The sequence below is a fragment of the Schistocerca americana genome, chromosome 8 (genome assembly GCF_021461395.2).
Source record: "Schistocerca americana isolate TAMUIC-IGC-003095 chromosome 8, iqSchAmer2.1, whole genome shotgun sequence".
Classification (NCBI taxonomy): Eukaryota; Metazoa; Arthropoda; class Insecta; order Orthoptera; family Acrididae; genus Schistocerca; species Schistocerca americana.
Genome location: NC_060126.1, coordinates 226,090,506 through 226,105,583, shown reverse-complemented (window position 1 = coordinate 226,105,583; position 15,078 = coordinate 226,090,506). Strand labels below are relative to the sequence as shown.

Genomic DNA, 15,078 nt, shown 5'->3' with positions numbered 1-15,078 from the left:
ACAATACCGATTGCTGCTTGGTCCCCGCATGTCCTGACTTTGCCCCACACCCGCTGAGGCTGTTGCCCTTTCTGTACTTGCCCAAGGCCACCTAACCTAAAAAACCGCCCAGCCCACGCCACACAACCCCTGCTACCCGTGTAGCCGCTTGTTGCGTGTAGTGGACTCCTGATCTATCCAGCGGAACCCGAAACCCCACCACCCTATGGCGCAAGTCGAGGAATCTGCAGCCCACACGGTCGCAGAACCGTCTCAGCCTCTGATTCAGACCCTCAACTCGGCTCTGTACCAAAGGTCCGCAGTCAGTCCTGTCGACGATGCTGCAGATGGTGAGCTCTGCTTTCATCCCGCTAGCGAGACTGGCAGTCTTCACCAAATCAGATAGCCGCCGGAAGCCAGAGAGGATTTCCTCCGATCCATAGCGACACACATCATTGGTGCTGACATGAGCGACCACCTGCAGATGGGTGCACCCTGTACCCTTCATGGCATCCGGAAGGACCCTTTCCACATCTGGAATGACTCCCCCCGGTGTGCACACGGAGTGCACATTGGTTTTCTTCCCCTCTCTTGCTGCCATTTCCCTAAGGGGCCCCATTACGTGCCTGACGTTGGAGCTCCCAACTACCAGTAAGCCCACCCTCTGCAACTGCCCGCATCTTGCAGACTGAGGGGCAACCTCTGGAACAGGACAAGCAGCCGTGTCAGGCCGAAGATCAGTATCAGCCTGAGACAGAGCCTGAAACCGGTTCGTCAGACAAACTGGAGAGGCTTTCCGTTCAGCCCTCCGGAATGTCTTTCGCCCCCTGCCACACCTTGAAACGACCTCCCACTCTACCACAGGTGAGGGATCAGCCTCAATGTGGGCAGTATCCCGGGCAGCCACAGTCGTAGTCCGATCAGGGGATGCGCGGGACGAGCTGGCCGTCCCCGACAAACCCCCATCCGGACCCCCACAGTGATGCCCATTGGCAACAGCCTCAAGCTGTGTGACCGAAGCCAACACTGCCTGAAGCTGGGAGCGAAGGGATGCCAACTCAGCCTGCATCCGAACACAGCAGTTGCAGTCCCTATCCATGCTAAAAACTGTTTTGCAAAGAACGTCTGAACTAATTTACAGAGAGCGCAAACAAATCGACAAAATTTAAACTGTTATTAAAATACAAGATTGCCTAGTAAATGCAGTAATGCTGCTACTTGCGCACTGCTGACACTGCTCGGCGGCGGAAGGAGACTAAACGAAATTACACTATTCAGGTACTAAAACGCGATGCTACACTCTCAAATACTATAATACGCCTGAAATTTATGAATTAAACAATGCAAGTACCAAAAACACGCAAAGAAATTAAGAATTAAACTATGTAACAAATGAGTGAGCTAGGAGTATACGACTTGCTGCTCAGCTGCTTATCCAACGGCGGCAGGGATTGTATACTGTTTCGTTAATGATAACCACTGATAGGAGCTATGTTCACAATGGAACAACTGGACTCTGGTAAGGTGTTTTGGAGTACTTTATTTTCAGGGAAGATGTATCTCACAAGGAAACCCTTGAGCGCGAGGACGTAAAAGGGCACAGCATTCGATGCCCCACATACTGTGTGCCATGCAACCACAATATTGGCTGCTAATGGCAACAGGGGGCGGGACTAGAGGTATCCAATGGTCGGAAGAGCATGAGACTAAGTAGCGTAGTTGAGCTGCTTAGTCGACGAGTAACTCACAACAGTGTTGCACTGCTAGTGGTGTTGATACAAAGTTGAGCAAAGACATCGATTAGCGAAGGAAACACTGTGTTTTATCTACAAAAGTTGACCTTTCGTCAGAAAGGAATACTGGTGCCGCTGAAGCCGCTTTGAAGCTCGCCCCACTCCAACCAGCACTCGCATAGCTGTAGAAAAGAGAGGCCGCAGAACTCGCCATTGACATTTATTTGCAGAACACACCACGAACACGACATACACTATTGCTTGTAAACATATGATTACACTTTGGAGTTTGAACTTCGTGCTACTTGCTGATATGCTTATGAATTGATAACAAACATTCTTACATATACACTCCTTATTACGACACGTGTCTCTCTACGAGAATTGAGAGAATTTATACTGACTTATGAAATGCCACATGGCTACTGAATAATGTTTTTATGTTTTGCTTTGTACAAATATACTTATTTGGTATCAGGTTTCTAGCTGCGCTGCTGCTTTGGTTTCATAATATGAAATTCAACACATATGCTAATGTGAATACTTTCTGTCAACAGATCCATTATATAATAATTTTACGATCCACATTCTTAAAAAAGAGCTCTTGGAAAAGAAACAACAATAAAGAATAACCCGAAAGAGAAACAAGTAGTAACAGGAACTGCATACATAATTTTCTTTTCAACAAGAACTTGATACTATTTTTGGTAGAATAAGTTGTTGTGGTGCACAACTGTAGTTTTAAGATGTGACATGGAATCATTGCATTTCAAATGGGAGATAGTATAGATCTTGTTCCTTGTGTTGGCGCTTTGCATAGTTTCAATGATCACAGATGCACATATGATATGCTGAGCTTACGCATATATTTCCTGCCGGCCGGAGTGACCGAGCGGTTCTAGGCGCTACAGTCTGGAACTATGGATGTGTGTGATGTCCTTAGGTTAGTTAGGTTTAAGTAGTTCTAAGTTCTAAGGGACTGATGACCTCAGAATTTAAGTCCCACACTGCTCAGAGCCATTTGAATCATATGTTTCCGTTATCTGCATTGCTGTCTTTACTGTAATATATTTTCTGCTTGTGCTTTGTCACGTTTAGGGATAAGTTGCTGCATTTCCTGCTGCTACTGGTCAGGCAATGTCCTACTAAATTTTGCTTTGTATTACTGTGCTAAGCCAGTTATACCACTGATTTATTCTTCTTGTTTGCTGCAATTCTCTTATATTAGTTGTACTGTATTATTTGCTTCTCTAATTTAGATATGCTTCTGTTTGCTTTACCACTTTGCATTTTTGTCATTGTTGCTTGTGTTAATTTTTTTGTGCTGCTGCAATTGCCTCGTTGTCAAGTTTATGTATCTGAGCTCAGTAACTTTAAGTTATCTTAAGGGGAGTATGCTATTTAAGAAAACGAGCTGTGATGACTTGGGAAGGAATGCATAGAGAAGTTATAAGGAAAAGGTCTGGCTAAAGCGTAGGGTATAACGAGGAACAGTATTTTGAAAGAGGAAATGAACAGGTATAAGTAGGGTATACTGACAACAGGTTTAGGTGGGATCTTTTTGGAAATGAATGATGAGGTAAGAAAAATATGGAAGTATGAGCACTGGGTCAAAGTATAAATACAGATAGCAAGCTTAGGTAGGATTTTTATGGAAACAAATGTTGAAGTAAGAGAGGTGTGCGAAAATCAAAAGAAGTTTTGCTTGGAAATGAAGTAGCTTTGGTTGAAACTAAAGGAAGTATGAATATGAAGTATATTATATACAAAATGCACACCACAAGTACTGCAGTATCAAATGTTACACTTACACTTTGGCATATATACAACCGAAAACAGAACCGGTCCTTTCCTTTGTGTTATTCCAATATTTTTATGTGTACCCTTGTGTCACTGTGTTCTTCCTATCGTTTTGTGTTTACCTGACAAGATAAATTTGGTAGAATTTTTTTCCTTCTAATACTAAGCTGCATTTACTGTGATGAGGAATACTGTTACCCACAAACTTTATCTCTGTTTTTGTACCATGTTCTTTACTTTAGGAAGATGTCCAGATATTATTTATTCTGTTATGTTTTCTTTTAATGTTCATGTGCAAAGTTAATATTTCTACTCATATTCTCATTTTTCATTTATTTACTTATGTCATAATTCATGTAAAACTTACATTCATGCTTATTTTTATTCTTTTTACAAGGCCTGTATTATTGCAAGTTTTATTTGTATTATCATGATATTTATTATAATGATGTTTTCTTTATATTTGTAATGGTATTCTTATGCTGTAAAATTGTAATTGTATTGACACCAGTTCTTAACGGTTAGTAAATAGTAGGAATTCGTTTTACTGTACACAATTGTCTGTTGGTCACACTATATGTACCAAGTATTAGAGATCATATGACTGTGTTAGTACTTGCAAGGGTGTTGATAATTCGGCAAGAGACTGGTTAAAAGCACTGCTGATTGTGAGGACATTGCAAAAAAAAAAAAAAAAAAAAAAAAAAAAAGATTCTGAGTGAACTTGTGGGGTCTCAGGGACTTGAAATATGCGTCAATACTGACTACACAATGGTTGTTCATGGACTTGCTATATTATCCTCAAGACTCTTCAGTTGTTAATGTGCACTCGCACCGTCGCGACAGGTGGCTGCTGAACTTCTCTACAAGACCTACAGTGGGTCTACACCTTTGGTGGCCCACTACTATCATAATCGCTACTAAGACTGTAGTGGGTCTTCTCTGTGGTGACGAACCCATGCTATGAGTATTCTTCAAAACTTAGATTGATACTACAGTGGATATGTTCTGTGGTGACCCACCAATTCTACCAATATTTTGCAAGACATTGACTGATATTGCTGTGGATCTGTTCAATTGTGGCCCATTACCAATTTTTCGATACCCACTGAAATATTCATGTCACGAGTCAGCACTGTGTGGAGCACAACACTACTCCTTCAAGACTTACTTGTGCATCTTCATATACAGCTCAGCCTTTGTGCTTAAAACTGACGCATACTTTTTTTCTAGTATATATTAGGACTGTCTTTAGGGACTCTGAGGAGAATTTTTACTTTATTGACCAACAACATATTGCTTAATCTTTGTGTATCTGATCTACTTGATACTGTTAATATAAAAAATTTTAACAACTTAGTCTTGGCCACTGCCCAATGGACTTTGTACAGTTTTTGAGGGAAGCAGGTGGGCTATGTAAATAGCCTGTTTGTATGTTGGCAGTGCTATAGACTGTGTTAATATTACTAACAGCAGTATGCGCGCTCGGCAAGAGATTCTGTGTTTGGACGGACTAGCAGTTAGCGAGCGGATAGAGAAATGTATAGACCTGTTTTATTTTCTTAGTGGAGACTTTGTGTTTGCAGGACATGCATTGTAAAGTAAGACACAAGGAAATGTATGATGAGGTATTTTTGATCGGTAACGTAACTGGATGTCACATGAGTAAGGTAAAATTTTTTACATACCTTGCTTGCTCTTCAACAGAATCTTTCTTTTGCTAACCATATGCGTCGAAATAATTAAAGTCTATTGTAGTTAGAATCTTTTGATTTAGCTGTCTGTAGTTGCTACAACCTGTAATTGCTGTACTTCGTGTTATAAAGATTATCTGTGAGGTAAGTGACTTATAAAAAGAATGGGGTTTCCACTATTTGTATTCGTGATTGAAATGAGTTGAGGCAATTAACAGAATTGTAGGTAGTTTCATATTTATTTAATTTCATGTTTGTTGGATTTTTATTATTGTTAGGATTTCTTGCAATTCAGGGCCATTCCTTTGTGTTAATTATTGGCAGTCATGTGTTCACAGTATAGCAGTCAGATTACGTTGGGCTTGTATGTTGTAGGTAATAAATGAATAGGTTAAGTTTGAGTTGCCTTTGTCAGGGAAAATATTGTAGGTCAGTGTTTAAATAATAAAAATGATTAAATAATTAGTTTCAATTCATATACAAAAAATGGTTATGAACACGAGAAATCAAGTAGCTGAATATTTCGCGAAGCAATGGGTTGTAATATTACAAAGTGTATTACGTAGAAGTAGTCTTACGTAAAACTACTGTTACAAAATTTCAGGTTTTCCGTGAAAACGTGGGTGGCTTACCAGGCTAATTTAACACAAGGCGTAAGGAGATTCACTGAAGTACGAAAGATTTCGTTAAGGATTGGTTCAATAAGCGCGGGAGCGTTACGTAGATCCTCAACAAACGCCAACAGCAGAAGCTGCAGAAGAGGTGGAGACGTTTAGCTTTTAGATTCTGCATGTTACATCAAGAGTCAGGGAATAAATTGCCACATCCCACATATATTTGCTAACAATACTAAGCTGTGCAAAAAGAAAGAGAAAAGGAAATGACATAGCTTACGGAGGTTTAGCGACAATTTCTTCCAAAACATTGCTCTTGATAGAGTGGGAAATGAGGCAGATGATGGTGTGTTACCAAAAGAATTCTCCTCCACGCCGTGTCAGGTGGCTTGCAGAATAAGGATTTTGAAGAAGAAATTTCATGCATCAGTGTCCGACACCTCGCACGCAGGCACCGCCAACAGCTAGCACGATCATTGGCGAAAAATGTAATGTAATACCAATACATAGGAGAAGAGCAGATACGATTTGACTATGCGATTGACTACCAGTCACAACAATTATACATGATTTGAGGTGAAGCTACCAGATATATCTGCTCTTGAGGAACCAGTCACTAGAGCTTATAAGCCAGCACAATTCAGTTAAAAAAATAACTATAAATAAAGTTGATTGTAAAAATTTTGACCAATTCTTGTATGTCGTTCGTTTCTCTGATGCTATGACCACTTTCTATTAAAGAAGGAAAAACAAGAGATTCTGAGAAGAGTCGTACGATTTCTCACGGGTTTGTTACTACAAACATAGACTGTCTTTGCAGTTGAAGACGGACAAGAAAGATGTGAATCGTAGAGAGCTTAACTGTCATAATTCCATGACCCCACATTCAAATATAAGGCTAGAAATAAAAATGCTTTCTTCAAACACACATATTACAGCAAGCGAGACGCTAAAATTAGTTTATCGAGTTCTTTCAGATGGATACCCAACGCCCTCGTTTTCACCTATCGTCTCCGTATGCAGTAGGAAGGAGGGAAAACTGCACTGGTGTACTATGTATCCTTCACTACACATTGTATAGTGGTTCGCGGAGTACAATGATATACGCAAACTTTGAGAGGTAGTTTCCAATTGCTTAGCATTCCTCGAATGAGAACGGTTGCTGAGCTAAATGAATTGTGACGACATCCTCTTCTCGTTTCACACTGACGTTAAACTAGAAGACTACGGTCTATTCCATAGTATTCCACGGTATTCTAGTATGTAATCACCTACCCTTCAACTGAGGAGGAATCTCGTAACTTTTAAAATGCAAAAAAAGTTTGCAGAAAAAATTTTAGTTAGTCTTCCTAATGTTTTGCAACTTTGCACGGGTATCATGAGTAAAATGCAGGGAGGCTGCACTGACCGCCACGATTTAGAGCTATCGGACGAAGCCGTCTGCAAAGTGTTATGCCAAGATCTCATACAAGAGAGCGTCAGCGGAAGGCTAACTATCTTCTCAAAGAATACCGCCTTGAATCCCTCAAGCAAGTATTCAAAAAGCACGCCACACGACTATATAGGAATTCGAGACACTCGAACAATCCTTTCATCCTTACTCTGGGAAACTACGATCACAACCATAGGTGGAAGCATAAGACACTACTTCCTAGGGCATAGCCACGTATGGCAAGCTAACATACACCAACAAGGGACAAACGCCGGCAAGCCCCTGTATATCAGCAACGTTGACTGGATATACCAGCTGCTATAAGAGTCGACCAACAGGCCACAGCAGGGAAACCGACGAGCTCGCCCACTGACGCACAAACAAATCGCCAACGTCACCCTACACTGTGCATCCGATATATGACGTATCTGACACACAAACGATGATAAACCTAACTGTTGCAGATTGCTGACGCTGATAGAGAGTTCAACACCGGAACCCAGCGGCAGCCGCCGAGTAACAGCACCGCACAACGTCAAAGGTATCGACAAAGCCTACCATTACATGACCTATCGCAGGCAGCAAGAGATCCGCTACTGCCCTTACCACCTGACCTAACTATCGTAGAGGTTTTTTCCCTTGGCTCTTGCCTTGGCACTTTTTTTCCTCTGCCCTTCAAACCGCTACCCTTCGTTCGACTTCGACCCAATCTATCTCCAGATGAGCGCGTATTAATGGTTAACCTTAACCAGACGTATTCAAACATCGCAATACCCACATCCTGCGACACCTCACTTCAGTGAATACTAACCCTTATGCAGAGATGGCAGTAGACCTTTTGAGTTGGCCATCATGCCGGTGCGGGCGTGGAGGGGCTCTGCCTCCATAAAAAAGTCTATATACTCTGCCCGATCTAGTTACCCGAGTCTTAATTTTCACACGTACTCAGTGCCCAACTGTAACCACTACTTAGTACAGACAAGAAAACACAAACCGTTAATTTACATTACCGCAGAAGCCCAGCTCCTCACGAATATAACTGTCAAAAATCAGTTCTTAGCAGTCCAATCTCTTAACATGATCCGGTTACAGCACTCACTCTCGTAATCTCGTGGAAGTGACGTAAGATGAATTACAACTTTGATACAGCTCCTATGGAACATGTATTTTGCATAGACGTCTTTTATCTTACAGTCCAACACTGAATTTCTTGAGGGTAGTCACACATGAGTTGGTGCAGTCTGATAGCGGCACCTGTTTCATTTCCGTATTTATCCACGTGATTACAGACGGAATTTTATGCCTGGCAGGCTTTCATTACTAACTGATTTACCCCTGAAAACAGTAGCGGCACAATTCAGTCATACTTTCATCTTAGAGTTCCTTTTAACACTTTTTAAGAATGCCGTATATTTTTGATAACGACAACAGGATCATGGACGAATGAGATTCGCTGTATTTTGTTGTTGGGGACATGTTCTCTGTTATATAAAAACAACACGTTATTTACAGGAAGAATATTCGCTGTTGCGAATACCAAAACTTCCAGCTGTAGAAAATAATGACGAAATTGATTATTTCTGCTGGACGGGATTCCAACACGGATTTCGAGCACGTTGCGAGCTTAACCATTTCAGCAATCCATACATACTTCATGGTCAGACATAAACTTCCAAATGTTGTCGTCCATGTGTCGTCATCCTGCACCCGTGCCCTTAATGTAACTCCCGTACAAGAGAGCCATTTAATCGAAAGTCACTAGCCTGGTTGTTTTTCTTATGAGTCATCAATCTCCAGACTGATTTAATGGGGCACGTCACAAATGGCTTTCCTGTGCCAACCTCTTGTAGCAGCACTTTCAAACTACATTCTCAATTATTTGTTAGAAGTATTCCAATCTTTGTCTTCCCCCTTCAGTTTTTACCCTCTATAGCGCCTTCTACCATCGTAGAAGTTATTCCGTGATGTCTTAGCAGATGTCCTACCATCCTGTCACTTCTTCGTGTTACTGTTCTCCATGTATTTAATTTTCACCCATTTACTCCTGATGACCTCTTCATTGCTGACCTTATCATTCCACGTAACATTGAAGGTTCTTCTGTAGTACAGCATATCAAATGTTTCGATTCTCTTCTTTTCCCGTTTTTCCACTGTCCATGTTTCACCACCAAACAATGCTGTGCTCCAACTACACTTCTCTTTGTCATGAGTGCTTTTTTCCAGTACTAGTCTTCTTTTTATGTCCTCCTTGCTCCGTCCGTCATTAGTTATTTTGTTGCCTAGGTAGCAGACTTCCTTAACTTCATCTCCTTCGTGATCGCCAATCCTGATTTTAACGACATTATTATTTCTGCTACTTTTCATTATTTTCGTCTCTTCGATTTACTCTCAACCCATTTTCTGTACTCATTTGACTGTTCATTCTATTCAAAAGATTATATAACTCTCATTCACTTTCACTCAGGATAGCAATGTCACCAGCAATTCTTCTCATTGATATCCTTTCACCATGAATTCTAATTCCATTCTTGAACCATTTTTTTTTATTTCCGGCATTGCTTCTTTGATTTATAGATTGAACAATAGGAGCGAAAGACTACCTGTCTGTCTTACACCCTCTTTAATCCGAGTACTTCGTTCTTGGTGTTCCAATCTTATCGTTCCCTCTTGGTTCTTGTACATATTGTATATTAATTATTTCGTTATAGCTTACCCCTGTTTTTCTCAGAACTGAGAACATCCTTCAACATTTGCCAAGGTCGAACGCTTTTTCCACGTCGACAGAACCTAAGAACGTGACTTGATTTTCCTTAGTCTTGCTTCCATTATTAAACGCAACGTCAGGACTGCTTATCTGGCGCCTTTACCTTTCCTAAAGCCAAACTGATCGTCATCTAAAACATCCTCAATTTTCTATCCCATTCATGAGCTGATAAGCTTACTGTGCGACGATTCTCGCACTTGTCAGCTTTTGCAATCTTCAGAAATGTGTGAGCTATGTCTTCCCGAATGTGCGATGGTATTTCGCCAGCCTCATACATTCTACACACAAACGTAAATAGTTGTTTTTTTTCACTTCCCCCAAATGATTTTAGAAATTCTGATGGAATGTTATCTATCCCTTCGGCCTTATTCGATCTTAAATTTTCCTAAGCTCTTTTAAATTCCGACTTTAATACTGGATCCCATGTCTCTTTTACATCGATTTATGTTTTTATCCTGTCGCAGCTTGAGACGAGGCGTCCCCGTGGTAGACGCCTTCAAAACATTCCAACTACACGTACTCTTGTCTGCATCTAACAGTGGAATTCCCGTTGCACTCTTAACGTTACTACTCCTGCTTTTAATTTCAGTGAAAGCTATTTTGTTTTTATACATGCTGGATAAGTCTTCCCGATGAGTATTCTTTTCCGATTTGTTCACATTTTTCATGAACCCATTTCACCATAGGATCCCTGCACTTCCTATTTATTTCATTCTTAAGTGACATGTATTTTTGTTTCTTAAGTTTCCTCACCATTTTTCTGCTTACTTGTTTTATCGATCAGTTGAAATATTTCTTCTGTTATCCATGGTTTCATCGCAGTTACATTCTTTGTACCAACGTTTTTCTTTCCAGCATGTGTCACTGCCATTTTTGGAGATGTACGTTCCTTTTCAACCGAACGGCCTAGTGAGCTGCTCTAAAAATCCAACCGACTACCTAGAGCATACTGTAGATCAGTTCAGAACGTGGCTGAAAGGTGATAAAATTAGCTGTTTTATATCAATCAGCTGTGCGTCGCCTTTGAGGGAGGCGTGTCAAGATCTGTATATATTTTCAAGTGCCTATACGGTAACTTATCGCAGGAGATAAAGAGTCTGTCACAGGGGGTTTTTGCTAAGTACCCCGATTACCCCAGACTGAGATAAGATACTCGTCACTGAATCTTGTACGGTTTATATAGGCCGTGGCCCGAGTGGTGTGCACCCACCGCGTCCACTATGCAGCACCTCGCCCTCTTCGTGGTGTGCCTCTTGGGCTCGTCCCTGGCCATTCCCGCGTCGACCAGGTTGTGGAGCCGAGGTAACAGCCGCATCATTGGAGGTTCCGACGCCGACATTGCCGACTACCCGTGGCAGCTGTCCTTTGAGTACAGCGACTCGCACATCTGTGGAGCGTCCATCATCAGCTCCAACTGGGCGCTGACGGCCGCTCACTGCGCTGACCAGTTGAATGTCCTTCTGATGAGTTTCCGAGCGGGATCTTCAATTCGTGGAAGCGGTGGTACCGTTCGCAAGGCGGGTTCTGGCTACATGCACGGATCGTACGATAGCAATACGCTAGACTACGATGTCGCCGTCATCAAGGTGAGTAGCAGTTGCTGAAGATGTGCGTGACCAAATTAATTCAAGGTTTCTTAGGCTGCTCTTCTCAAACATACGTTGCATATACTTACCATTTCTCCAAAATGAACTAATGAGTCATCCATGTCTTGAAGCTGAATCTCAAGGTTGTGCAATACTGAATAAAACAGCAAATATGCATAATTTATGTTTTCTATATGTTTCTGAAACATTTTGTGCAGTAATGTGTGGCTATAATCACACCATAATGTAGAAGTTGTCGTCACTGAAGTTACTCATCAATGTATAGAACCGTTTTGTAAAAGCTTTGTAGGCAACTGTACTGGCAGCATGTTTGCGAATTCTTTTAGTGTTCCACCAGTTCTAATCTACAAGACGATATTCAGAAAGCAATCAATACCCTTATCTTGTATGTACGAGTACTAGCTTAGCGCCCGGTGTTTCGCTCACGTTGACTGCACGGTTTGCACAGGTTTTCTTTGCATTTCTGTGATGTCTACAAATTACAGCCTCGTGTAAGCTTTCCCGGCTGATTAAAGCGATAGAAGCATGGTCTTTTCGAGTGTGCTTCTGACCAAAACGCTATTCTGGTAGCTGGAATCGCAGACCTTTGTTAATGTTGTCTTTTGGGTTCTTGTGATGGCGTTTCTATAGAAACAAAACTTCGCTAACACGTATTTCTACAAGTCAAATACTAGTTCTCATAGATTTATCTTTAAAAATATCTTACTATAACGAAACATTTTCGTACAAATTTTCATCTCCTATTGCCCTCCCCACGTTGAGTTTTTGAAAAAATGAAACATGTGTTTTTTTATTTTCTAACAGTGATGCCGAATTCATCTGTTCGTATATTTAGCTATAAAAATGCTTTCATAGTGAAACTCAGCTCTGTCTTCTCTTAAGTAACTATTTTTTGTGGTTAATTTTGCCAGGTTGAGTAGCCTGTAACGAAAATACGTTTCAACAATTCATTATTGAGTTATCTACATAACACTGTTCCACACAACAGTCACTAACTGTACGATGTAACTTCAAATTCTGCCACCATTACTGTTTGTGTGAACCTATAGCTATTCACACAATTTGTTTACTTCACATCATCATTCGTAACAGTGGTTAGATTGGACTGTGCAAAAAATTGGACTGTGTCAAAAACTGGGACTTCGTACGGGCGCTGATGACAGCGCACTTGAGCGGCCTACAAACCAAACATCATCATTATGCACATAAAGACATAAAATTATTAAAAAAATATTCTTACAGAGTATCGTGATGCTGTGCATAGTCAAATTCATTTTTACTTCAGTTAAAGGAGACTAATTTAAAATCCAGCTCATGAAAATCTTTTCTGCATACATTTCAGTCACTGTCCGCCCCCTGTAGCTGAGTGGTCAGTGAGACAGAATGTTAATCCTCAGGGCCCGGGTTCGATTCCCGGCTGGGTCGGAGATTTTCTCGACTCAGAGACTGGGTGTTGTGTTGTCCTAATCATCATCATTTCATCCCCATCGACGCGCAAGTCGCCTACGTGCCGTCAAATCGGAAGTGTTGCACCCGGCGAACGGTCTACCCGACGAGAGGCCCTAGTCTGAATGGATCGGTTCAAATGGCTCTGAGCACTATGGGACTTAACATCTGAGGTCATCAGTCCCCTAGAGCTTAGAACTACTTAAACCTAACTAACCTAAGGACATCACACACATCCATGCCCGAGGCAGAATTCGAACCTGCAACCTTAGCAGTCGCGCGGTTCCGGACTGAAGCGCCTAGAACCGATCGGCCACCGCGGCCGGCAGACCGTAGTCACACATTAATTCATTCAGTCAGTCACTGAAACCAAAAAGATTTGGCAGTTCTTAGTATCATCTTCCACCCTAAGAATACGTTAAATGTGGACAAATTCTGCGATTTTCTCTGGAAAAACTGATGTCAGATGTTGCAGTCTCATTTCAGAGCTACAACAGTCACATCACAAAATGCTGCCCCAGGCATGGGCGTGTGTGTTGTGTTCAGTGTAAGTTAGTTTAAGTAGTGTGTAAATCTAGGGGCCGATGACCTCAGCAGTTTGGTCCCTTAGGAATTCACACAAGAAAGTAGTATTATATGTATTATAGACTACATTGCTTCACGAAGTATACATGAAGGAAGACGATTGAGAGGTAAATAACAATGGAAGGGAATATCAATACTAATCATTACGAGGAAACAGATACAAAACCTTCAGCATCTCTTCCAGTCTTCAAGTACTTATCTAAAGTCTCATTAAGGAGACATACCTGTTACCAAAGTTTGCTTCACTGTTGCCAGGCCCTTGGATCCCTGCTTGACCCGAACGCTCAGGTCGTCAGCCTACCTTCTGATGGCTACGACCCGGAAGGTGGTCTCGCAGTGACGGTGACCGGTTGGGGAACCACGTACACGGACGGGCCAGCAGCCAGCACCCTGCAGAAGGTCGACATCAGCATCGTGGACCGCAGCACCTGCAGGGGCATCTTCGCCAACATCAACACTGTGACCGACCGCATGGTGTGTGCCGGCGAGGCCGGCAGGAGCGTCTGCAACGGAGATTCCGGCGGCCCCCTGGTCAGCGGAAGCACCCAGGTGGGCATCGTCTCCTGGGGGAATCCAGAGTGCGAGGCCGCCCCCGGCGTCTACTCCAATGTTGGCAACCTGCGCTCCTGGATCCGAGCTGCAACTGCTGTCTAAACCGTCCTGGTTCTCCGTTCTGTTGCCCTTAGCACAGCGGCAGTTGGTAACCTCGCCGTAGAATGCCTATAATCCCCAAACGGTATCAATCTTGACAATAACATTCCAGTTGCTCAAAAATGCCGTATGTTTTATAATAAAGATTTGTGTTAAAATTTCTTATTTCAAACTTGTAACACTTCGTCTCCTTATTTACCTCGTTGCCAAAAGCATAGTTAACAGGATGCCATTTCGTTAGCAGCTTGACATCGTTACCTGAGTTTGCTTCAATGTTGATGGAATTGTAGTATTCAGATAGCGCCTCATAATAGATAATTTTTATAACCAAAGAACATAAAATTACGTTTATACATCTGGTTTTTCAATTCAGATGCTCACAGGCAAATTGCAAAGACAGCATCTTGCTAATCTTCCAAGCCTCATATTAACAGATAATGTATAAATTTCTTAAACGGGAAAATAGTGCACATTATGAAATTCTGTTCCAGTAAATAGTATCACTGACCAAATCAGTATATGAGTTCAATACATAGCTTCTAACAAACAAAAGGTCCTAAAGACAGTAATAACAACTACAAGAAGAAGATATTAAAATATGAGGAGTGCTGTAGACCAACTGGAATTCATACGGAATGTGAATCATTTGCAATTAAAGTTACTATTTTAATCGAGGTGAAGAGCATAATACGTACAGTCAGAGCATCAGCAGTACATATTCTTCACTGGTTTCTTACGCCCATTTAAGAGACTCAACACAAATATATATAGAG

At 41.7% G+C, this 15,078-nt stretch overlaps 1 protein-coding gene across 1 annotated transcript; it reads left to right on the top strand.

The window, feature by feature from the left end:
- The first annotated feature begins 11,236 nt into the window (after window positions 1-11,236).
- Window positions 11,237-14,308, top strand: LOC124545695 (trypsin alpha-like). Its single transcript, XM_047124642.1, has 2 exons — window positions 11,237-11,602; window positions 13,910-14,308. Exons 1-2 carry the CDS (start codon window positions 11,237-11,239, stop codon window positions 14,306-14,308), a joined length of 765 nt encoding a protein of 254 aa, XP_046980598.1.
- Window positions 14,309-15,078: the final 770 nt, after the last annotated feature.

What these genes read in the sequence shown, in the direction of transcription:
- LOC124545695 (XM_047124642.1), top strand. Translation starts at nt 11,237, where the DNA reads ATGCAGCACCTCGCCCTCTTCGTGGTGTGCCTCTTGGGCTCGTCCCTG. An exon ending in ACGATGTCGCCGTCATCAAG is followed by an intron (nt 11,603 to 13,909) that starts GTGAGTAGCAGT and finishes CACTGTTGCCAG; the next exon opens with GCCCTTGGATCCCTGCTTGA.